General features: G+C 40.4%; 1 protein-coding gene across 4 annotated transcripts in view; it reads right to left on the reverse strand.

The window, feature by feature from the left end:
• The window catches only part of LRP5 (LDL receptor related protein 5), a 233,707-nt gene that overhangs the window by 172,949 nt on the left and 36,276 nt on the right, over window positions 1-24,482 (reverse strand). For all 4 annotated transcript variants that reach the window (XM_067540474.1, XM_067540473.1, XM_067540472.1 and 1 more), the window contains exon 2: window positions 6,628-7,024. In XM_067540474.1, coding sequence (XP_067396575.1) covers window positions 6,628-7,024 — 397 coding nt within the window. The remainder of the gene's footprint in view (window positions 1-6,627; window positions 7,025-24,482) is intronic.

A 24,482-nucleotide genomic window follows, 5' to 3' on the forward strand; every position in this document is an offset into this window, starting at 1 on the left:
TGGTAAGCGTTGCTCAAAAGAACACTTTCCTGCTACAGTTTTTAATGTTTTTCTATCCAATATTTGTAATATTACAGTCTGGAATTTCTATTGATTTTATCTTTTTTTTTTTTTGGCTATTTATGTTTCCCCAATGGTTTGAACAGAACTAAAGTTAGCTACACTGAAGGTTGTCAAAACAAGCTTCACTGTATGTAGTAGCTTTCTTTTATTATTACTGATATCAGGATCCCCAGTCATGGACCAGGACCCCATTGCGCCAAGTACTGTACAGACACGTATCAAAAAGACATTCCCTCCCCCAAAGAGCTCACAATTTAAGTATAAGACAAGAGATAAGAGATGGATACAGACACATGGGGGAATACAAGGGAACAGTGAGACAATATTGGTCAGCTTAATAGTCAGTGGTTTCAATGCACCAGCAGCCTAACCACTGGCAGGTTTTTTGTAGGCCTCACAGCAACGGAGTGTTTTAAGGAAGGTTTTGGAGGAGGATAATGAGTTTTTATCTTTTTGGGCTGATAGATTTTAGACCTCAATCTACCACAGCATGTAAACATGGTTAACTTTAAACATGAGTAGTCCCACTGACTTCTACCCAAATGCTTAAAGTTAAGCACATATATAACTGCTTTGCTGGATTAGGACCATAGAATTGTTATCGCTTCCATAATCGCATTGGTCGTTGGGGCACCATTATTGATGAACAACCAACCAATCGTCTCCAACCCTGATGATTGCGTGTCAGTGTCTGAGTCTCCCTAAAGTCCATTTCTGTCCACTCTTTTATGTTGTCAGTCCATCTCTTCTTCTACCTTTCTCTTCTTTTCTTCCCGTGTACTATTCCTTGGAGGATGATCTTAGATAGGCCAGATGATCTTGTTACATGGCTGTAACACTTGAGCTTCCGCTTCTTCACAGTTGTCAGGAGATCTTCATATGACCCAGCACATTGGGTAATGATGTTCTGAACCTCTTCATTACTGACATGGTCAAGGTAGGAGATTCCCAAGATTTTACGAAAGTATATTATATCTCCACTGCCTGTATTTTCCGATTGAGTTCTGCCATAAGGGTCCATGTCTCACAAGCATACAAAAAAAAATAGAGATGACCACTGCATGCAGCAATTTCAAATGTGGACTTCAGGGAGATGTTCTTGTTCCCCCAAATTGGCCCTAACTTTGCCAGTGCTGCTGCCGTTTCTGCGGTTCTTGCTCCAGATACTTGAACTGTTTCACTGTCTCCAGCTCTTGTCCTCCGACAGTGATGTGTGAGTTGATCTTGTCATGTTAGAATATCAGCATCAATCACCAATACAGCTCTGGACAATGTGTTTAAATGCTATGGTAAACACAGTGGTGAGCCACACCAACGCAGCTTGGGTTTGTTTGCTTTTAGCTTCACTACACTAGAGAGATATGGTAGGTTTGTGATTTAAAACGAGAAACTTAGTCCTTTCCATTTAGATTACAACCAGTTTTGTAGGTCAAGCTCAGATCCTATTAACCTTTCCCTTTGAGAAGAAAATACCTGTGCCATTTTACATATCAAGATTTATGAGTCCACTACAGCCTCCAAGATAGTGGATTAGCTCAGGTAGCAAAGGTTCAAGTTTTAGATCCAGAAGTCATAGGTTCAATCCCCCTTGCCAACAACCCATCCAGGGCATCCATGTTACTTTTGGATGTGAATTTTTTTTAAAGAAGAAGATTTGATCTGAGAGCTTCCTTTTTGGTCAGGGAATTATCTCATTTGTTTTGGTTATGAATTCAGATTCTCCCATAGCGTTCCTGGCATTTTATTTGTGTTTTGCTTGGGGTTTTGTTTTGTTTTTTTTTTTAAAGGAAAATGATCCTGTATGGTTACCTAGATTCATTATAAGGAGTTTTTACTGAAATGTATTCTTATTTCATTTAGAAAAAAATCTTCTGGCCTTTTAGGTCTTTTAATTCAACCATGCCCTCCTCTGGGCAAACACATTTGTTACAATAGAGGGAAAACTTTAAATCCCCATCCAGTAACTTGAAGTCTTATTAGAACATTGTAATTCTAAAGAAACAAAAATATATGAAAACAAGGAAATCAGAGCTAAGTTTCCTTTATGAAACTTCTGACCCTGAATCCCCCACCTGTTTGCTGTACATCTAATAAAAATGTAACTACATATCATGGTTGCATTTCTTTTCAAAGCAGTGCAGAGAATTTAACCACACATCTTCCATTAAAGACAACTCAGCTTCACTTATAGCCTAAGTTGCAATTTGAATTTGGATGTTCAGAAACAAAATACCAGGGAACTTATTCATCCATTGCACTCCACCTACCCCCTTAAAGCTTGTGCCCAATTTTATGGAAAGTAAAATCTGTTTACCACCTCTTCAGTCTCCTAAGATACCATGTATGCACAAATGGCATCCAACAAGCAGGCTTTGAAGTGCATGGGAAAGAATGCTATATTATATTAAGCAGCTGTATATTATTAATATATTGGTCTCAGTGCATCAGAAAATCCTGTATTGATTACAAGAGTTTAATGACTTTCACTAGTTCTTTGAAGAATTTATTTTAATCTTTACATGCAGACACACATATGGTCCAACACAGTCTCTAGGTGTTGGCCTTAAAACACAATTTCCAGAGAGAAAGGAATTTAGAAATGTTCCCTGATCATCACTTCCAGAATTAGGAAAAGGGTAGAAGGATCAAAAGACTAAGACATCTCCATTATCTCACAGGGTATAATTCAAATGCATGCTCGTATCTCACACTATTTTTGTTCTTTTCAACTTCAACCTGAAGCTCTGTTTCTAGCTCAAAGCAGTGACCATTTTTTGGAGAATGATTCCATGGTTACAACAGCCTGGTGGTATAGGCTATGAACAATAGCCAACAAGAGAACATGTGAACAACACTGGCTGTCCAAGAGAAATGTTTTCTTGTACCTAGGCAGCTTGGCTGCCAGACTTCTGGTGATCTTTATTAATATTTGTGCTAGAACCTTCCAGGGCATTCAGATTTCCATATCACAGTGCTGAGTCTGCAAGCACATATGCACCTGTGTAATCTTACTCATGAGTACGGTTGTTGTGGGGCTACTCACATATGTAAACTACATTATAAATAAAAAAGAGCTTGCAGAATTTGGGCCCAACTGACTAAAATTCGCACAACCTTAACAGATAGCTTTCATCCAGGGCTCTTTACTATACTCAAAATGATGGTACTTTGACATGTATTGTTAGTGGATTAATGAACAATCTTAAATAGCAACTTGCACACCTCTTATCATCAAGTTACTTGGTGTTATGGAGACATAGCAGTGTTTTCATGTCTCTTTAAGGCTTTGTTGTATGTTAATTTTTGCTTTTCCATGCAGACACAAAAGAGGGGTCATTTCCACTTGAAATTTTGCATGAGTGGTCTTTCCCAAGAAATTCTCCTTTGGTCAAATGTGTAGGTAAGCCAAACAAGGAGTTTCATAGACGTAGGTCTTATGGCAGGTGTCACAAAGTAGTGACCTTTCAGAGTTTTTTCAAGTTCCTTTTCTTAGTGTGTGAGCAAATTCTTAGTTTTGGGAAGAAAGGCTTTGTGCAGAGGCAGCAGTTCTTGGAAAAGGAGTTATATGAACAGGAGGATAGTTTGTCCTCAGACTTGGTCTCAGCTTCGAGTCAATGTCTGAGGCAGAGTTGCTCTCTGGAAACTGAGCATTGAGGTTGGGCTGAGATTCCTGAAACTAGGAACTGTCTTGCATGCTGTTTGATCATCTCTTTCCCAGGACTTGTGTAAGTGTATAAATAAATCAAGTTAGACTTACAATATACTCAGACTCTGCGTCACTGACTATACTCAAAATGCTGCTGCAGCTGTGCCATTGTAGCACTTCAGAGTAGACACTCACTACAGTGATGGGAGGAGTTCTGCCTTTGCAGTAAGTAATCCACCTCCCCGAGAGAAAGTAAGTAGGTCAATGGAAGCATTATTCCATCTAACTAGGCTACATCTACAGCACTTACAGCGGTGCAGCTACACCACTAACGTTTGTGGTGGAGATGCTTTAAGCTGACGGGAGAGAACTTTCCCAGCTGCTTAACTCCTGCCACCGTGAAAGATGGTAGCTATGTCGGCAGGAGAAGCTCTCTCGCTGACAGCACTGTCTACACCGCTTCTTACATCAGTATAATTTACGTCATGGATTATTTACACCCCTGAAAGACAAATTATACCAAAGTAACTTGTTGTGTAGATAAGGTCCTAGTGCTGTCTACACTGGGGTTAGATCAGCTTAATTATGTGTCTCAGGAGGGTGGATTTCATACCCCTGAAAGACAAAACTATGCCAACGTAAGTTTTCAGTGTAGACAAGCCCTGGGTTTTGATGGGGGAGACAAAGCTACATATAAAAACTATTTGGTCAAGAAACGTCACACTATTTCTTTGCAAACACATCAAAACATTCAGAAACAGAGTTTTCAGTTTTGCCAGAAATCCACTTTTATTTAAAAACTCGCTAAGTTTGAGTTTTTTGAGCAATAATGTATGCAACACATGAATAAATCAAGAGATCATGCAGCTGGTACACTAATATTAAGTCATGACTGCATTCCTTATTTGTGCAAACTTGCATTTAATTTCATGTGCAGGGCCAGTTAGAAAACCAGAACTGCAGGGTCTCATGCGTGGATGAGAAAATGGTGTAGAGAGGAAGGTTTTTAAGGTTTATTAGGAACTGGGGAATGTTTTGGGAAAGGAAGAGTCTATACAGGAAGATGGGCTCCATCTAACTCAAAATGGAAGCATGGCGTGTAAAATTAAAACGGTTGTATGGGAGACATTAAGGTGTGGGGAAAAGCTGACAGGTGTGGAGAAGCACACGGTTCAGACAGACATCCCATAGGGGAGGCTCTATTAATTGGGATTCTCTATCTCCTAGTAAAATGGAGTGGATAGAAGTTGATACGATACAGGTAGAAACTGGAGAGAAACAATCAAATGAACAAGAGTCCCATTCAGTTACATCTCATGAAAGCATACAACTAAAAAGTAACAATTTTTATAAGTGCTTTTATACAAATGCTAGGAGTCTAAATACTAATATGAGTGAACTTAAGTGCCTGGTATTAAATGAGAATATTGATATAATAGGCATCAAGGAAATGTAGTGGAACAATGATGATCAATGGAACACAGTAATAGCAGGATAAAAAATATATAGGAATAAGAGTAGGGCATGCTGGTGGTATAGTGGCACTATATGTGAAAGAAAGCAGAGTCAAATATAGTAAAAATCTTGTATCATAGACCCTCTATGGATAGAAATTCCATGCTTGAATAATAATAAGATAATAATAATATTGGAAAAATGGGTCTGCAGAGACTGATTCTCTCCCAACTCACTGCCAGTCACTCCTATGTTACTGAAATCCAGCAAAATTCCTTTACTTTTATACTGGATTCTACATGCCTATCTATTTTTTCTTCAACATCTCTCACTAAGAGCCCAAATCGATTGTGTGCTTTGGCTGGTGCTGGACTTTCTAAAAGAGGAGGAAGATTTGGGAGTTGCTTAGTTCAGAAGAGAAGAAGAAAGTGACCCTTCACAAAGAATTCTGAGTGGACAGAGCTGCCAGGACTAGCTGGAACCATGCAGCTTCAGGACAGGACAACGGACAGGGACTCAGGAGACCTGGACACTTTCCTGGCTCAGCTATGGACTTGCTGCATAACCTTGGGCAAATCATTTCAGCTTATCCCCTTCACACTCACACTCACCTTCTTTGCCTATCTTGTATATTTAGAGTGTAAGCTCTTTGGGGCAGAGAGCCTCCCCCCCAAACTATATGCCTATACAATGCTAGTACAATGGGATCCTGATCTACATTGGGGGCCTTTGGTTGCTTCAGGCATAAAATTACGTACTTTATCCAAGAAGGCACACTCAGCAGCACTAGTACAAAGTTCGAAGTGTGCATGTGCAAGAACGAAGTGTTTTTACAATTGTTGCAGGTGCCTGATTTAGTGGTGGCAACACATTTCCCCCTTTCCTGCAGATGGACTCCGAATGGTCTCAGACCCTTTGGAGAGCATAACAACCCTGCCGCTTCATTCACCTGCCAGCACTTACATAATTAAATGAAAATCACCATTTCAACACACTGGCTTTTATTTACCAAAGCAAAGCATGTGAGAATTCTTGTTTTGACTAATGGAGATTTACATACATTATGTCTACATGCATTTAAAAAAACCCACATGCATCGCATCCCAAATAAGTGTTCTAATAATTTACCAGACAGGTTAACTGCAGGAATAGAAATTTACAATGTTAAGGCAAAGTGGAAAAGAAAGATCTTACTGACTGAGTATTTTCATTGGCACCTAAGCTTGGCTATTATGTGTGTGTATATATATTTATTTTAATTTTGGCTCTGTATCTGGGTTGTCATTCCTTGCCACATTGTATTTAAGTCTAAACATATGTTCAGCAATAAAATACCTTGAGAAAGTAGAATCTGAAACAAGAGCTTATTTGAAACAAGAGATTATATTTCTTTTTATATAGCCAAAAATCCCTCACAAAACAACTGTGACACTGCAGCCATGCAAACTCAGATTAATATTTACCCATGTGCTGGATCCAAGGCTATTGCCCTTGGCTGGTCAAGGTCTTGCCAGAAGAGAACTTTTCTAGACGTTCCATTGAGATTAGCAACTTCTATTCTATTGGTTTCTGAGTCCGTCCAGTACAGCTTTTTACCAATCCAATCACATGCCAGGCCATCCGGAGAAACCAGACCAGAAATAATGACATTCTGCACTACATTCCCAGTTTGGTTCAAGTATGTTTGCTTGATGGCCTCTTCGCTTACATCTGTCCAGTAAATGATGCCTTGTGAGTACTGAAAGTCAACTGCAGCGGCATCCTCTAAGCCGCTGACCACTATTGTGGACTCCAGCTTCACTCCTCCAGCATCCACCAGTCTGACATCCCGACGATTGGCAAAAAGCAGAAGGGGAGAGGCTATGGAAGGAAAAGGAAATCATATTAGCATTGTGAATGTGTGCAATTTTCAAGCTGCAAATATAAAGCAGAGTGTATGTATCTATTCCCTGGGTGGTAGGAATTTAAGAGAAGAAAGGCTGAAGTTTCGCACCAGGGCTAAACATACACTACCCGCAACACCTATGACCTATTTCAACATACAGAGTGAAAAGCACAAGATTGGTCAATTAAGGGAGAAGCAGAATTGTCCAATTCCATCTACCATGTGGCCTCCCAAATAATTGTACTCTAGATTAATCCTATGCCTTCCCGTTCCTCTCATACTACACAGCATTGGCTGACCCAGGTCCAATCATGGCCTAGTTTAACAAAGGATTTAAAGAGAGACTTTAATATGGACAAAACTAGTGTTTCCTGAAGTAGTCAGGCAACATGACTACTTTAACACACTTTGGCTGTGTGCTCAAGTAACCCAGGCCTGCTTGGTGTGGTGCTTTGTCCCCTTCCAGTGGCACCTAGTCCAGCTAGAGAATGATGAGTCTGCTACAGCCTTAGCTAAGGGCCATATGGCTTTGAGCTCATGAAGAAGAGGCTCATACACTAAGCTTCAGAGGTTCCAGGTTTGATCAAGCCCACTGACGATCAGCGTATGTCAGCTTTACACTCACAGCCTCCAACTCAAATGCATATGCTCCAAACCACACCATGGATAACTTTGGATGCTTCACACTTCTGTCAGGCATGAGGCTGAGGTTTGGAACATACCAAGGTCTGTGGTAGTTTAGAAAGCACACAACTAAATCGCATGCAAGCAGCAGTGCCACATTGATGAGCACAAGGCTCATCAGTAAGACACAGAGCTTAAGGTTCCAGTCACAAAACATGAATTTCTGCTATATGCCCATGGCTGGAAACCACTATACTAGATGACATGAGAAATCCCTTCAACATATCCATCCAACTTTCACTAAAGCACAGTCTTGTGGTCTAAGCCGGGACTGACAGTCAATAGATCTGGGTTTTACTGCTGACTTTGCCAGACTGAGGGCAACCTTCAGCAACTCCCCTTGCCATACCTATCTCCGTAGGGATGTTGCAAGACTCCATTTGCTAATGTTCATGAAAGCCCTTAGAGACATGGAAACAATTATTACTGATTCGCCTCTTTCAAATTTGGTCATGTAAAACTCCATCCCCTCTTTAACCTCACAGCTTTGAGGTCCTGTATACCCTCTGCAATCCTCTTCCCAGGATCACTCGTCTGCTAGATCACAATAACTGTTCTCCAGCAAGAGTACACTTATTGCTTGATGCATTAGGCCCAACAGCTTCTTCCAGAGGAGGACAAGACCCATGCCTCCTACAAGACACAGTCTTTCCCAAACACACCAGCCAGTTCATGTTAGCAACATGATTCTCTTCATTCTATATACCTCATGGAGTTAAGAGTATCATCTTTCCTTCTGGGGGAAATAAAAAGCAGAAACTTGTGATCAGACTGGTTCCCTAAGTGGTAGCCCAGTGCAGCAAGGCTAGCCCATAAGGCTGGCACAACAACACCATCACCAGTTACAGGAATACTAATATTTCAGAAGTGGGCCCCAGTTGCTGTGACTAGCAGAATTCTCTCTGCTTCTACTTAGATTGCCAACGGTACAGTAGATCTCTACTGTAATCTAATGCAGAACTGTTTTCATTTACCAAACTATTTGTCACCTTGAGTCCTCCACAGTAATTCTGCAAGCTCAAGCAACAGCTGCTAAACATCTATGATAATCAATTGCTGGCTCCCTGACAAGACGTTCATCATTCCAGCTGATGTTTCTGCCTCCTAAATGCACTCTCAGTTGAGATCCAAAAACTTGCCATTCAATTCAAGAAATAACACTCAGAACAGACCAGCCATGACAGATGTGTTAGCATCTTCTATTGCTTCAAGCCTGTCCTATAAATATCTTCAGTTTCCAATTCTTGCTATAGTATATAATGTACGATAAAGTTAGCTCTCAATATTGCCTTTCAGATTCAATTCCTTCTGTACTTTAAAAAGAAATCAGTTTATACTTGTTCTGTTTTACAAGTTCACTATGCTGGCAGCTTTGTGACATGCTAATGCCTCTCTTGTGAACCCTGGCCTCCCAGCCACACTCAATCCTCTAATAGCTACATTCATTGCACAGTGGATGCCATTGAAAAGGGTAAACCATAGAACACATGTGACAGCAGCATGTGTGTGTGTGTGTGCGCAAGTAATGGAGCTCAGCTGATAGCTAAACTTCAGCTGAACTCAAATCTTGCCTAAGGATTTGGGCTATTTTTCTTTTTATTCTGCATAGCCTATTTTAATTTTTTTCCAAGTCAAGAAAAAAGCTGTTTTATTACTCTTTTTGGAGGAAATATATACTTCTGAAAGTAATAAGGAAAATTTAAATCAGCTGGGTGCTTGGTGAGGCTGGGTAGCAACAAACAGGCAATTGTTACAATGCTTGTTTCACTGAAAATGTAATATCTGTCTTCTACAATACTTAACTCAAGAAAGTTTATACAACTTGAGGAGAATTACGTTGGGAAATGAAATCTCAGTAGTGCTTCCATCTCATTTCTAAACTTGCCAAATTCTACCTCCCTCTCTGCCTTTAGAACACTAGAAATAAATACTCATGAAAACAGAACAGGTTAGTTACTGAAACCAAAAGAAAAAAAATTGTCTAGAATATAAACTCACTGGTTCCTCAGAACCATGTCTATTTGAAATGGCATTGAATCAAGTCTTCCAAACACCACTCCCAAAGGTTGGTGTTACAGAGGTCTGTTTAGACCATAAGCTCTTTGGAGGCAGAGAATTTTTCAGTTGTGTGTGTCACTTTACATAAGCAGTGGCTATATCCAGCTTGCCTAACACTGAATCCATCAAAAAAGCACATGAACTGATAAAAATATTACATATCCTCTATCAAAGAGTGAGTTTTGGGTGGAGGTAGAGAAGAAGGACATTCATCTGGACTTTTTCCCACACTGACAACAACAGAGTGACTCTTACAAATACAATGGCAAAAACCTGAAGTCATCCAAGCCCAAACATTAGCAAAAGAATTCAACATAATTTTAACTAAAGATCAGATATGAACAATGTCTAATCCAATAAGTATCGATATTAACCCAGCTCTCCTTCCCTTTCAACAGGCTCCAGCCTGCTGTGAGCATCAGTGGCCAAACAGTGTACAGATACTCATTAAATCACTGGACTCTGGTATGTGTCACTTCTCTGCTCCCAACTCCTCCTGATTTAAGCGCAGTCACATTGTGTTGGCGATAAACATCCAGCAAGGAAAAACGCTGACCAACTTGCAATTGCATTTATAATTATATAAAATGATTATTTAGAATAGCTAGAAATTGTTTTTCAAGCCAATAAAGATGATTTTTATTCAGTTTCCATTTACAGGCAGAAAAGACATAAGTTAGTAGGACAGGGACAAATGAAAAAAATATCACATCCCCAAAATGACCTGTTTGTTCAGTTTACATTTTTATTAAGTGCAGAAATTCATTTATGAATAACAATTACTGATGTGAAAATAGTAAACAAATCACTTATTTTAACCAAGATCAATTTTTTTTTTGTTTGAAATTCTACCAAGACAGGGAAAGTTGAGATTCTCCTGACTACCAATAAAATCAAAGACAGAAGAGCAATGAGCTGCTCCAACTTCCAAGGCCCTGACATGATTAAATCAGGTCATATAGCACAACTAAAGATAGTGGCAGTGTTCTGATGTAGCAGGAGGTGAGACTAGTACTGAATTAGGCCTTGTCTACACTTGAAAAATAAGTTGATCTAACACAGGTCCACTTACAGCCAATGCAGTAATTTACCAGCACTGCCTCACCAGGAACACTTCTACCAACCTAAGAGGGGCAGTGTAGGAAACAGAGACTGGGCTCTCAAGCTCCCTGCTAGGAGCCCCACAGGCTCCCATGCTCCTAGCTTCTTGCTCCCCTGTCCCTGCCTGCTCCTACCAGGAGAGGCAGCCTTGTCAAAATTGACAAGGCTGCCTGGCTCATGGCAGGAAGCGCTACCTGCGACTTCTCCCATCCCAGATCGTGGCTGGGAGCCAGGGTCCAGCTGCCCACAGACTCTCCTGTCCCATCTTGCAGCTGGAGTCCAGCTGCCCAGGGCTTTTCGCCCCACTCCCACCTGATTTTCTTATCAATTTCAGGGCTCTAAGAATGACAGATAACTACCAATGTAAGGGACCTCAGTGTCTACACTGACACTGAGTTGCCCTATCTATGCCGACATAAGCCCTACACCTGTCTTAGAGATGGTTTGATTACATTGGCATATCAAGGGAGCTACATCCGTGGGAGGAGCATTTGAATGTGTATACCTCCACTGTTTTGTCGATCAAACTCTCTAGTGTAGATCAGCCCTTAGTGGGAATAAATGTCCTGTAAGCAGCCCATGGAGGATGTTAATCTGATAATATTAGACAGCAAAACCCCCAATGGACAATATCGATCTACTGAAAACCTAGTTAGTGGATTAATGTGGTTCTATGAAGCCAACAGAAGCAGGCTTGAAGAAAAATATAACTACTCATCATCTTATTACCTCAACTAAAATCCCTAAGAGGGCGATTCACCGTTTGATAGCATTTACTGCCACAAAAATCTTGACATTCAACTATTTCACAGGAGTTCAAAACACAAATGGTGAGAAACCAAAAGACTTTTAAGGCACTGGAAAGTTAGTCCTCCTCTTAGGAATCAGCAGCAGCAATAATGTAGACTAGAAACCTGATTTATTGCTGCATGAACAGTAAAATCAAACTCGCCAGGAGATCCAAGGTATTTTCAGTGTTTGGGGCACTTTTATTCTTTTCCTTTTTAAAAAAAAGAACTCAGTTTGCTCACAGAATAAAGCATCATGGAGAGTGGCAGTGCAAGGTTTCCATCAAACCATGCCACCTATATGCCTCAATACTGACCTATAAGGAATACCCTGAGGAGGAAAGAACAGTTGGCTCTGCCAGGGCTCATTTAAATCCTTGTTGTCTGAGTGCTGACTTCACCAATTAGGAAGCCAGTTAGTACCAAATGCAGAAATGTTTTATTCTCTTGGTGCATTCTCGCTTATTGGGCCAAGAAATGAGACCAATTCATTTTACACAGGCCACTAAAAAACTAGGAGAAAGTAAGAGATTTTGTTCACTACAGTCCTGGGCTGGATTTGAAACCCATGACCTACAAGTCAAAGGCTCTGTACCCATTTCCAATTATTTTGAATCATCCTGTACTCTGCCTTAACCTTAGGGCCATAAAAAAACTCCATTACTTCTAACTTTGAAGTGATCTAGGTTTTTCTCATTTATTCTAGACATAACAGGATACAATACTCCTTCACGGGGATATTATTGCATGACTATGTCCCACGTTCTCAACAGAAGAAAATATTCTTTGTACCATTTGGCTTGTAAACAAAACAATTGTGATCAGCAATGCTCCTGACATCTGTAAATTGCTTATTATGAAAAAATTATTTATATTTTGAAAAGGGAAGCAGCATAAACAGTAACAGGATGAGTGTGTGTGTATTACCACAACTGGAGAAAACATTTTAGTTTAGATACAAAAAAAAAGAAGTATTCATTTTAGAGAAGTTTGAACAGTTCATATTTTTCCTTAATAGGCAATATTTAAAACATCTGTATGTAGCTTGAGCTCTCATGATCCTTTTTCAAATAAAAAAAATCTTAAATACCACAAACACTGTATCAAATAAATTCTGAACAGATAACAGTCTAACGCTGCAGAAAAATAAAGGAGTCCTATTCCAGTTCTGAAATAAATGCTATATTTCATAAAGCTATCTTTCAACCACACTATTGTACAAGGAGGTATTATAACTAACAAATAAATTGGGCTTGGTCTACACTAAAGAGTTAGGCTCCCTGCTTCAGCACCAGCTCCTGGCTAGCCCTGCTGAACCAAGGCTCTGGGCTCCCAGTAGGCGTTGCGCGGGGGGCGGCGGCGGGGCACAGCCAGGTTCCTTGCAGAGCATGAGGGGTCCACCGGACAGCCGGGCTTCAGCTGAAGCCCCCCCACTGGTCCCAGCTTTCTTGTCAATTTCAAGGCTCCAGCAGGGAGCCCAGAGCCAGGAGCAGTGCTGCATACAGAGCTGAGAGCCCAGGCTCTCAGTCATTCACCCCACCAACCCTGCCTCTCAAGTCAGTGGAAGCACTCCTGATGAGGACACACTCCACTGACAAAGCGGGGTAGTGTGAACACGAACCACCGCAGTAATTACTTTGGTGGCTGTAAATTAACCTAACATATGCTGACTTAAGTTTGTAGTGTAGGCATGCCCTTAGATTTTCTACTTATAAGAAAAAGCATATGCTTGGCTATCTACCCATGTGTGGCTACACCATGAAACAGACAAAAAATATAGTTTTGTACCTACACACTCTGTTGCAGTTAAACAGAATATGTGGGGGAAGAATGGTCTTATGGTTAAACTGAATTTGGATTCAGATCTGGGTTCAATTCTGTCATAGACTTAAAAAGCATGAGCTTCAGCAAGTTACTTAAGGCTTGTCTACCTCGGTACTGGCAAAACCTCTTGTGTGGACCAGATACATTGGAATAAATGTGCTTATACTGGTATAGCTTACGCTGGATCACCCGACCAGCACAAGCTATATGGGTGAAAATGCAGTTATACAGCTATAACTGCATCTATACTAGAGCTTTTACCAGGGTAGGACTGTTGGTAAAATAAATAAATAAAGTACACTCTTGACATAGCTGTGCCAGTAAAACTTTTAAATGTAGACCAGGCTTAAATCCTCCTCTCAGTTTCCTATTTGTAAAAGGAAGCTAATACTCCTTGCTTTCTTCTGCCCTTTGTCTGACTCATCTATTTAGACTTTAATCTCTTTTTTTAGGAAGAGGGCTGGGGGGAAAGGACTGTACCTACAGTGTGCCTCTCATACCATGTGTCTAGCAGAATGAGCCCTATATGGGCTACTAAATACTATTACCTGTGACTTCGAATTTATGTAGAGAAAAATAATTCCTAATCTTCATAAACATATACTTAAAATTAGACAGACCCCTAAGAGGAGGCCAGCATACTGCATATAGGTCCTCCATGGTTAACTTCTCTATGTTGCCAGGCAAAGCAATTCAGGTACAATTCTTGTGACAACCCAAACTCTCATTCACTACCACGCATTAACTGTAAACTGGTGAACACAGAAAAGTGGCTGAAAGGGAGATGCACCCAAAGGGCCCTCTATGCTCTTGCATTGCAATTAATACTTTTCCACCAGATGAGACGTGAAGGAGCTAAATTGGATCCTAACACTACTAAATCAACAGTAGAGGTCAGTTGTACCTCAGCACAAGGCATTCCTCCCTCTTCTACAAACCTAAGCACATTTTACCCTGCAGCCCTTTCCAAACATAGCCCTTGAAAAGATTGAACAGAAAGAACAGAGCACCAGCCTCCAGGCCTGCATAAAAGACTTTATATTCCTACAAACCTGGTGTTTATTCTGCACTTTTTTGTGTTGTGTCATGTTTTTCCTAGCAGGCTGGGTGGCTCAGCTCCTGGGGCACAGCAGCAGTCAGCAATACAAGAAGACACATTAGCAGCCAAGATAGCCTCAAGAATGAAGGGGTGTGATAAGAGGGAAAAGACTCTCCAAGAGTTTGGCAGAACCGGCCTGTACAGCCAAAAAGAACCCTGTGCTCTAGGGCTACCAACCCACCAGGATTGCCCTGGAGTCTCCAGGAATTAAAGATTAATCTTTAATTAAAGATTATGTCATGTGATTAAATCACCAGGAACATGTTCAACCAACCCTACCATGTTCACATACGAAGGCACGCTCACAAAAGTTTCCTTTCACATTTTGAACGTGCCAGCTGTATACTCAATGAGCAAATATTTTTCCTTTCTTAAAAACGCAAGTCCTGTTTACTGGCAGCTACTACTGTAGAGTGCCTGAAATCCATTGATCACCAACTTCAAAAGACAGATTAAACACTGATCTTCCTGTAATGAAAGTACACATTTAACTCAAGTTTAAACTTGTCAAGTATGGTCCTATAAAGAATGGGAGGCTATCACTTTCATCCAGAAAAAAAACAAAATTATTTTCAAAAGGTGAATTCCCACCCCAATCCCAAAGTTATAAAATTTCACTGCTGTAATAGAGAGACAGTGGGTACTAGTGTACAGAACAAATATCAGGGAATCCTGGGTGCTAGTCTTGGCTCTGCCACTTGTGTAAATTTGGGCAAGTCACTCCCGCAGTCTGTTCTTTCCTCCCTCCCCCCACCAATACACACTGGTAAAATCAATCCATGCATTGCAAATGCATGCTTCCCTGTGCTACTAATTACCTCAAAGGGGGGCTGAGCAGCTTAATTAATGGATGTTTGCAAAGCATTTCAAGATCTTCCAGCAGAAGGTGCCGCAAAGAGGACAGTATTCTACTACTGACTTTAATGGAAGTGCCATATGTGAATGAAGGGGTGAGTCTGGGGGACAACAGGCCATTAAAGAATAGTAATCCAATCGGTGTTTTAAATGCACTTTTAAAAAGAATATATCTTCCCCTCCTCACCTAACAGCATTTGTTACTAATTTCCCTCTCCAAACTGTGAAAGGAAATGTCTCACCTACCAACCAAGAAAGGATTTATTTACATATTCGTTAGATTTTAGATGGAATCAGTATTTGAAATTCAGAGGGAGAAAATGAAGTTATTTTAAACCTTATAAGAATACCCAATATTTATATAGAGAATTTGTAACGTCAGGGGAATTTTTTTTAATCTTACTTTTTTTTTTTTTTTTAAACAACTTATATTTTAAACTGTTTACATGGTTACACTAAGCACAAACCAGTGCAAAGTAATCCAATCCATGCTGGCATCCCAAAATATGAAATATTTTTAGTGCCAGCTTTATTTATACACACTAAGTATTACACTGAGTATCATATTGCTGAATACTAGAGACAGCTTGAAAATCAGTGATATATTTGCCAACAGGACAGAATAAAAAGGAGTCTGTTTGCATGGCAGGCACCTACAATCTATACCGAAGAATGCAAAGGCAGCTTTAGTTATAAATATGAGTAATTTGTGCCCCCCTCTTTACACACACACACACACACACACACACACACACACACACACACACACACAAAAATCCGCCTGGCTTGGCTTGTAATATAAGAGCCATTCATGTCAAAGCCTTTGGGATTGGATTTTCCAAGGAGCCTAAAGGATTTGGGCACCTAAGTCTCCTTAATGATCTTTTTAAAATCCTAACCTATATTCCTAAAGTTTTCCACTTCCAGATACCAGAGGTCAAAATCTACTTCAGGTGCCAAAGAAGAGGTTGGTTGCGTTAGTTCATCATGAACATTTGTGTGTGTTGAAGAAACCTTTGCACAGGCAGGCCTTATTATAAGGTTCAAAAGATACCAAGGACCATAAGAAGGGCTGTAGATGGGGTGCTCTGGCAGAGGTATACTGAGAGATGTGAAGGGAAAGTGCCCATCACATTAGCACCTGACTGCACTACACTTATAGGGTGTAGTCACTAGGACTAAAACTCACTAAAAATTCAAGACAGTTCTATTTTATTGTGAGCTAGCTAACACTGAACTTTACTAAAGCAAAGCTGTATAAACCCCAGGGATACAGAGAACAAGATTGTGATTAGGATAACATGGCTTCACAAGTGAGTAAGAAGCCCACATAACAATCCTGCACAAGCTATCAGAAGGGTCTTGTTGTGCAGGACAATCAGGTACTGCATGACACTTACTACCCCACCCACACGCAGGTGGGCAGGAGAGAAAGGAAATGGCCAAAGCTTGGTTTCACACCTCACTTGCTGGCCAGCACAGAGAATGTCATAATTTGCTGCTGGTGATGCATATATTTAATGTATCATGTAGTGTCATGAATATATGAGGATCTATTCTTTCATTAAAAAGAGAGCAAGCTTGAAGCCCTCATGATCAAAGAAAAACTTAAAGAAATAGGATTCAAGTGTACACAGGAGGTTCAAAACCCAGAAGACAAATAAAGAACATCAAAGTATTTTCAATCTCATGATTTTGGGGCCTGACTCATGATTTCTGAATGCTTGGGGTTGGCATTACCGAAAGTCATCAGGTTCAAGAAAGAGATTATGGTTGTCATCCTCCAGCCCAGACACACAAAAGCTCCTTCTTCGTACCACTATATTAAGGGAATTTTATTAAAACCATTCAATAAATAATATAATTATTAGCACTACAGTAGCGCCTAGAGGCCCAACCAAGATCAGGGTGCCACTGTGCTAAACAGACAAGATTAAGGATGGAAGTGGAAACAGGCCGAGATATGAAGGGACTTGCTCAAGGGCACACAGCAGGTCTGTGGCAGAACTGACACTAGAACTCAGAACTCCCTGACTCCCAGTCCTATCTACTAGAACACACTGCCATCCTAGAATAATGTAATTGTATCTTTCCAATTTTTAATAAACATTTACAATGATATTTTTTTAATAAGTTTAAAAAGTGGGTTCTAAGAATATAATGTGAGTCATGGTTTTGGACTGTGTATCAGGGATTCACCACCTTTTTCCCTCCCCTCTGTGGACTATGCAAATGTAATATGTATATCAATCATAATCCTAAAAATTATACATCTTATTTATAGGAACAACCACATATTAGTAAAACTAGCAGCAACCTTTATATATTGATTTTTAATAAATGGACAATAAAAAAGTCCATGTTACATTTTCTGAGTTGTTTGGGTATTTGTTGAGTTATTTTGTTTTTGTTTTGTTTTGGGTTTTTTTTGCGTTAATTATAAGGTTTTAAGAAGCAGAGATTTATTTCAAAGTCCTGGTTTTTCCTTGGCAGTCTATAGTTTGTCACTGCTAACATTATTATTTACAACAAAATATAGCACTCTGATTATATACCATTTCATTTCAATTGGACTGGATTAGTTTATTTCCCTGCAACAACCAATTATCTGAAGAAAATGTTCCAAAAGGGGCCAGCAAAGGTGCTTTATAAAAGATATGCAATGTGGAGGTTTGTTTAACTTCAGCAGGCCTAACAGGAACTACCAGAGTTTGTAGAGAAACGCTAAAGACCTTAGGCAAGATGCTCCGTGAATTTACCCATTCTTGTCTCTCCTAATTACGATGGCTACTTTAAAGACCATTAGGTATCAAAATAGGAAAGACAGCTGACTTAATTTAGCAATGACAAGGTGGGGAAGGTAATATCTTTTATTGGACCAACTTCTGTTGGTGAAAGAGACAAGCTTTCAATTTAGCACACCCAGCCTTCTGTATCAATGGTGGGCTCCCAGGAAGCAGACAAGAGCAGTGCCCCACATAGCAGCTGACAGAGTAGAGGTAACTGTTATTTGTGGAGCCCTGCTTTAAAACAAGGCTCCTCCAACTTTATCACCAGACACCACATATTAATAGAGGGCATCTTATGAACAGTCCCCACCCCATTCACAACTGTATGGATCACCTTCCTTCTCCTTTGTGATCTCTAACATCCCTGTAACAAAAACAAATGGCTTACATTAGAAAAGTATAATATGGATAGTTGTCATTTAATGGAATTTAACAGCTGGAAAAAAGGAGAGCCAATACCATGTGACCAGCCAACTCTCCACAGACCACCAAGCAAGTAAGCGGCCACAGATCACATTCTGAGAACTGCTGCTTTATAACATTACAAAAACAGCATTTCAGCAGAGAATTCAGAGGCACGTACATGGCACTGCAATGAGACGAGACAACCTTTCCCATCCATTTTCAGTTTCATTTTAAGGAAAGTCAGTCCTCGGGGAATAAAGCAATCTGCATCTGGTACATTTTAATAAATAGTGCAAACTTCTAAAAGTTATTGCAAAACCATTGACTCTTGGCAAATCTTGGTTTATGCATTGTTTAACCTGTATACATCATCAGTTGTGAGGACTGCAATGTGATGCCAATCAAGTCTAGCTCATGCTAGACAGACGGCAGCACTGATCCAGTCTCAACTCATTGGTCTTTTGGCTTTTTTCTCCTCAGTTCAAAAACTTAAGCCTTTCACATAAATATTTTATAACGAGTTAAAGTTATGCTCTGGGGTACCTTTAATTGATTCATTTTATTGACAGGGGCAATATATAAAAGTCACCACCAGCCTCCTTCTCCAAGAGCCCAGCTGTTTGTGCTATGATCCATGCATAATCACCAATTACAAGCAAAATTTCCTCCAAGGAACAATTGTTGTATAAATAAGTTTGGGACGTGTGAGACCCACTGGGTGCTGAGCACCCTCAGATTCTGAAAATCAGGCTCATGAAGTCTCAAGATGAGCACCCAAGAAATGAGTAACTCCATAAATCTACAGACACTTTTGGAAATCTAAGTGTTAAGTGCTGAGTTAGCCATGGCTAGGATCTTCCAAGGAGTCAAAGGGAGTTTAAGCTTCCAGCTTCCTTCGAATTTCAATGGTATTTGGGTGCCCAATGCTCTTAAACATTTATGCCTTTTCAGAGGACCCCAATGGTGAGAGTAATTAACCACTGGAACAATTTATCAAGGGTTATAGTGGATTCTCCATCAGTGACCATTTTAAAATCAAGAATGGATACTTTCCTAAAAGACATGCTCTAGGAGTTATTCTGGGGGTGTTCTATGGCCTCTGTTATACAGGAGGTCAGACTAGATGATCACAATGGTTCCTTGGGACCTTGGAATCTACAAATCTATGAAAACCCCTGATTAAATCCAGAGGGAGAGCTCCAGCCCGGCCACTAGAAAGCATAAGTCCTTTACTTGCACTGCTGTGCATAGTCCAAGTTGCCAGTTCAGATGCAGAGAGCTGCCTAGGAAGGAGTTTGGCACTGTTACCAATAATGATGGAAAGAAAAAGTATCTTGAAAACTGGTAAAACATCTAATTTTGATCTCAAGTTTGCATCAAAAAATTATTCCTATTCAGCACTAATTTCTCCTACAGAGAGCAGAGTTTCATCTTTAATTTGCTCTTAGCAGCTAGCTGGCAACGTTGTAGTTCCACCATTCGGATCCCAAGGGCCTGCTTCTGTCCTCCAATACGCATGCATGTATTATGCAAAGTATTTATGCATCTGAGGAGCCAGCAGCTGCCCGAAGTGCTATACTGTAGCTCCACATGTTCTTGGTATAAAGGCAGGATTTATTTGAGTCATTGCAGTGACTGAATCTAGGATTTCTGGATCTAAGTGTATGAGCCTCCACTGCCTGAGATAAATGACAAGGCACAATTAGCTTGGAGTCAACAAACAAACATCTGTATCTGATATAGCCCCTTAAGGAGTACAGAGCCATGCTATTGAAGTAATGGTTACAACAACTAGCCACCAAATCCCCCCTACCATAAATTAGGAATGGTTCAATCCAATGTGGGAGTATCCATAGTCTCTTGTCTCAAAGAGATACATATGGACTATAGACTATTCAATATACAGCTCTGACCACCACACAGGAGGTCTCCCTCCAATATGCAATCAATAGGTAGCCACCTGGCTGCATGTAAATTTCATTCTTACAGCTGATTTAGAGAGTCCACTAGAAGTGGCAGCAGTTGAACACATTGGGTATGTCTACATTGCAATTAGACAACCGCAGTTGGCCCGTGCCAGCTGACTCAGGCTAAGGCGCTGTTTAACTGTTGTGTAGACATTCTACAACAGGTTCTACAACACTGCGAGGTGGAAGGGTTCCAGAGCTCGGGCTACAGCCTGAGGATGAACGTCTACACTGCAGTTAAACATCCCCTTAGCCCGTAACTTGTGAGCTTGAGTCAGCTGGCACGGGCCAGCTGTGGGTTTTTAACTGCAGTGTAGACACACCCACCAAGTGTTAACCCTTCCTTGGGAGCCATTAGTCCATAAACCATGATAAGGTTACGCTTATCCATACAGTCAAGTTAATGTCAAGTTGCTCTCACTGAAGGATGCAGTCTATTTCTTTAAATTCCCCTTCATTTGAATGGGGCTAAGTTTCCAGACGCCATGTTTGGGTTGCACAATTTTCAGTACATCTCTGAGAAGATCACATCATAATGGGCAATTACAGATGGCAAAGCCATTTAACTACAAGGACTGAATAGAGTCCCATTTAAGGGTAAGACTTGGGAAATGCTAGGGTATGTCACTATACATTTCTTAAAAGGAGATTTAAATGAACAGATTTGAACAACATAAGCACCTCTGCATTTCCCACAGCACATCAAGCACACCTTTGAGCACTAAAGTGTAATTCACAACAATACATTTGAGACATTACCTCACGCAGCATTTGAGACAAAAACAGCCTTGACAGACCCTCTACAGCAGTCTGTCCTCGACATCCTGGCCCTGAAAAGTTGCAATATCCTGTGTCTTTTATGAGACACACGGTATCAAGACAGCGTTGTGTAACACAAGGAAAATATATTTCCTATGAACATGGCTAGACCGCAACAATTTATGCTCTGTTCTGTATATTGTATTGTATTGTTAGAGGATCACATACAGCAGTACCTAGAAGACTATGGCATCCCTTTAACATCTTTACTTCTGCAGTTTTAAACAGTCATAATGGACAACGTCATCTCTTTTTCAGTAGCTTGTTTTAGATTAGGTTTATTCCCCTTTGTGGCAACACGACCTTAGAAACGTGCAAACAATTTTATTCTTTACTAGAATAGCACCTACAGGACCCAACAAGATTGGAGCCCTGTAGCATTCGGCACTGCATATGAACATGAGACACAATCCCTACCCTGAAGAGCTTACTATCTAAATAGACAAAACAAAAAATGAGAGGAGATAGAGAGGTGACATGACATGCCCAAGGTCATACTGCAGGTTAGTCCATTGTGCTGTCCACTGGATGATACTGCCTCAGGTTTCCTTTCCTGCTAGTTTTATATCTGTATCTTTAGTAAAAAGTCATGACTGAGTCCCAACCACCCTCTCGCATTTTTAGAAGCACTCAAAATTCTCATGCTGTGTGCACATCTGGATTTCTTCCTTGTGTATATACTACACTTTGGGGCTGATTCTGCAATGTGCTGAGAACCCTCAATTTCCACTGAATTTACTGAGATGAGGTTGCTTAATACTTCGTGGGATTGGGCCCAGTGATGTAGCAACAAAATTGTGGGAGTCGTCCGTTAGCGAACAATCAGCTGTGGAAGCAGGAAGGGGTGCATCAGGGCACAACATTTTTTACTATTTCCTCTGTACTTTACCAATTGATTTCAGGTTAAGCTGTTCATAGTGTGTTTCAAATTATGCCGGACAGAAAACTTCCCCCACAATTCTCCATAGTTCTTTCCTATCCCCCTCTCCACCACCAACGTTGAAAATTATTGAATTTGGTTTTGTTTTAACTAAGCATTTCAAAAAGGCAGTCCAAAAAAGTAAAGGAGACATTTAAGATTGGATCGCAAATATGTGTTTTTTCCATAAACTCAAACTTTCAGTTTATGTAAATACATAGGCAGTACACATACAGTCTGATTCTACTTCACATTACCTACACGGATTGGGGTTAGGAGAGCCTTTCCTTATGCTGGAGACCTTGATGAGACAAACAATTTTCCGGAGTTGTCTCTGTATTTAACGCTTTGGGGGATTAAGCAGCACAGACAACTCTTTGAATGTTTCTTCTGCTCACATTGTATTTGTATTTTGGAATGTCATTTCACAGCTCTCTCTTCTGGCCCCTGGCATGGTCCATTTGCAACTAGCAGAGCTGTCTTTTCTCCATGAAAGAACCAGCTCATTTTCAGTCCAGAGAGTTGGGAATGAGCCTTAATAGTTTTCAGGAGAGAAGGGCAGTAGGCCATGCACACCTCTGTGCCCTAAAACACTAAAGGCTTGTCTACACTATCCCACAGTTCGGATTACGGAGATGTGTGAATAGCAGCGCAAACCGAAGTGCCATACTGTAATTCCTCTGTGTGGACGCTGCAGGCCCGATTTCCTAGGTTCCTAGTTCACATTAAGGTACTCCCACAAGACAGTATTAATGCAAACTACAAACCTCTTAGTTTGCATCCACAGCAGCCACACAGGGTAGTTACAGCATAGCGCTTTGGTGCACACTGCTGTTCAAACTACAGGGCAGCGCAGACATAGCATATGACTATGTCTTCACTCCAGATTATCCACACTTGAGTTAGCCTAGCTCAAGTGAGAGCAGCCACAGTGTGCAAACAACACTTGTGTTGCTGTGCCCACACTGGGGCTGCACTCCCTCAGTGTGGCTCTAATCTAAGACTTCTTGGGGGACACATCTCATGTTTCTTGCTTAACCTATGAATTCTTCCCCAGTGAATTGTGGGAGAACTTGTCCGTCCTACACAATTTGAAACACACTATGACCAGCTTAACCAGAAATCAATTGATTGTAATTTGAATAAAAAAATAATTAACAACCCTCTGATTAACAAATCAATGAAGCAAAGAAAAACCACTACAATCATGAACATGCCCCTAACATCTGGCCAAAACAAGTGTGGATTCAACAGCAAGGAGTGAGCAGAACTATCACAGAAGCCTCAAGTCTCTTTGCCTCTAAGATGTGTAAAGAAACAGTTGGATTTATAGAATAATAATAATAAAAGATTGGAGAGTCTCCCTTCATGTAGTTCCAAGCAGGACAAACACTGCTGACCTCAGAGGGAAAAAAGAAACATAGGGAATGAATTATGTTTAATCAACGTTCTTGGCTGGAGCAGAAGTATCTCCAACAAGGAGGAGAGATTTACAAAGCTGGGAATAGGTTATTGTATTCATTTGCTATGTTAAAGGGGAGAAATTAAATAGTATCATAATTTTATTTGTATTACTGGTGTTATATACCAGCTTAAATTGAATTCTCTCTTCCAATTTCCCCCAAAAACCTAACTATCAACAAAATGAAGACTTGAAAAGGGCCATTAACAGAATTCTGGCTTTTCAATGTTGCCAGACTTATGTATTGTTTGTAACTGAATCCTTTAATAGAAAAAGCTTTTAAAAGTTATTATATCTGATAAATTAAAGCTCCCCAGAATACTGTGAAAGTATGCAGTACAGCTGTTGCAAATCACCAACAATCCTGCCGCAGGATTGAAATGGAGTCATAAGCCTTGTGTAAAACCACAAGTTGTAACTCCAATTTTGTACCACAGGACTCCTCTGGCCCCCTTTTTGCTAATGTACTTGTGCACGGCAAACATGCTGTGCAGGTAACAGAGCTCTAGGAACAGTTTGACGTGGGAGGTTCTTTTCTCATGAAACAGCTTTATCAGAAAATGCATCATAACACATGAAAGAAAAACATGCAGAACTGCGCTTAACAGAGTCTGCCACAACAAGCTTTCCATTGAGCCCTTCTCCCAGTGGATACAGTTTGCC

Source organism: Emydura macquarii, unplaced genomic scaffold (genome assembly GCF_026122565.2).
Source record: "Emydura macquarii macquarii isolate MOO-44397 ecotype Brisbane River unplaced genomic scaffold, CSIRO-AGI_Emac_v2 contig_587, whole genome shotgun sequence".
Taxonomy (NCBI): Eukaryota; Metazoa; Chordata; order Testudines; family Chelidae; genus Emydura; species Emydura macquarii.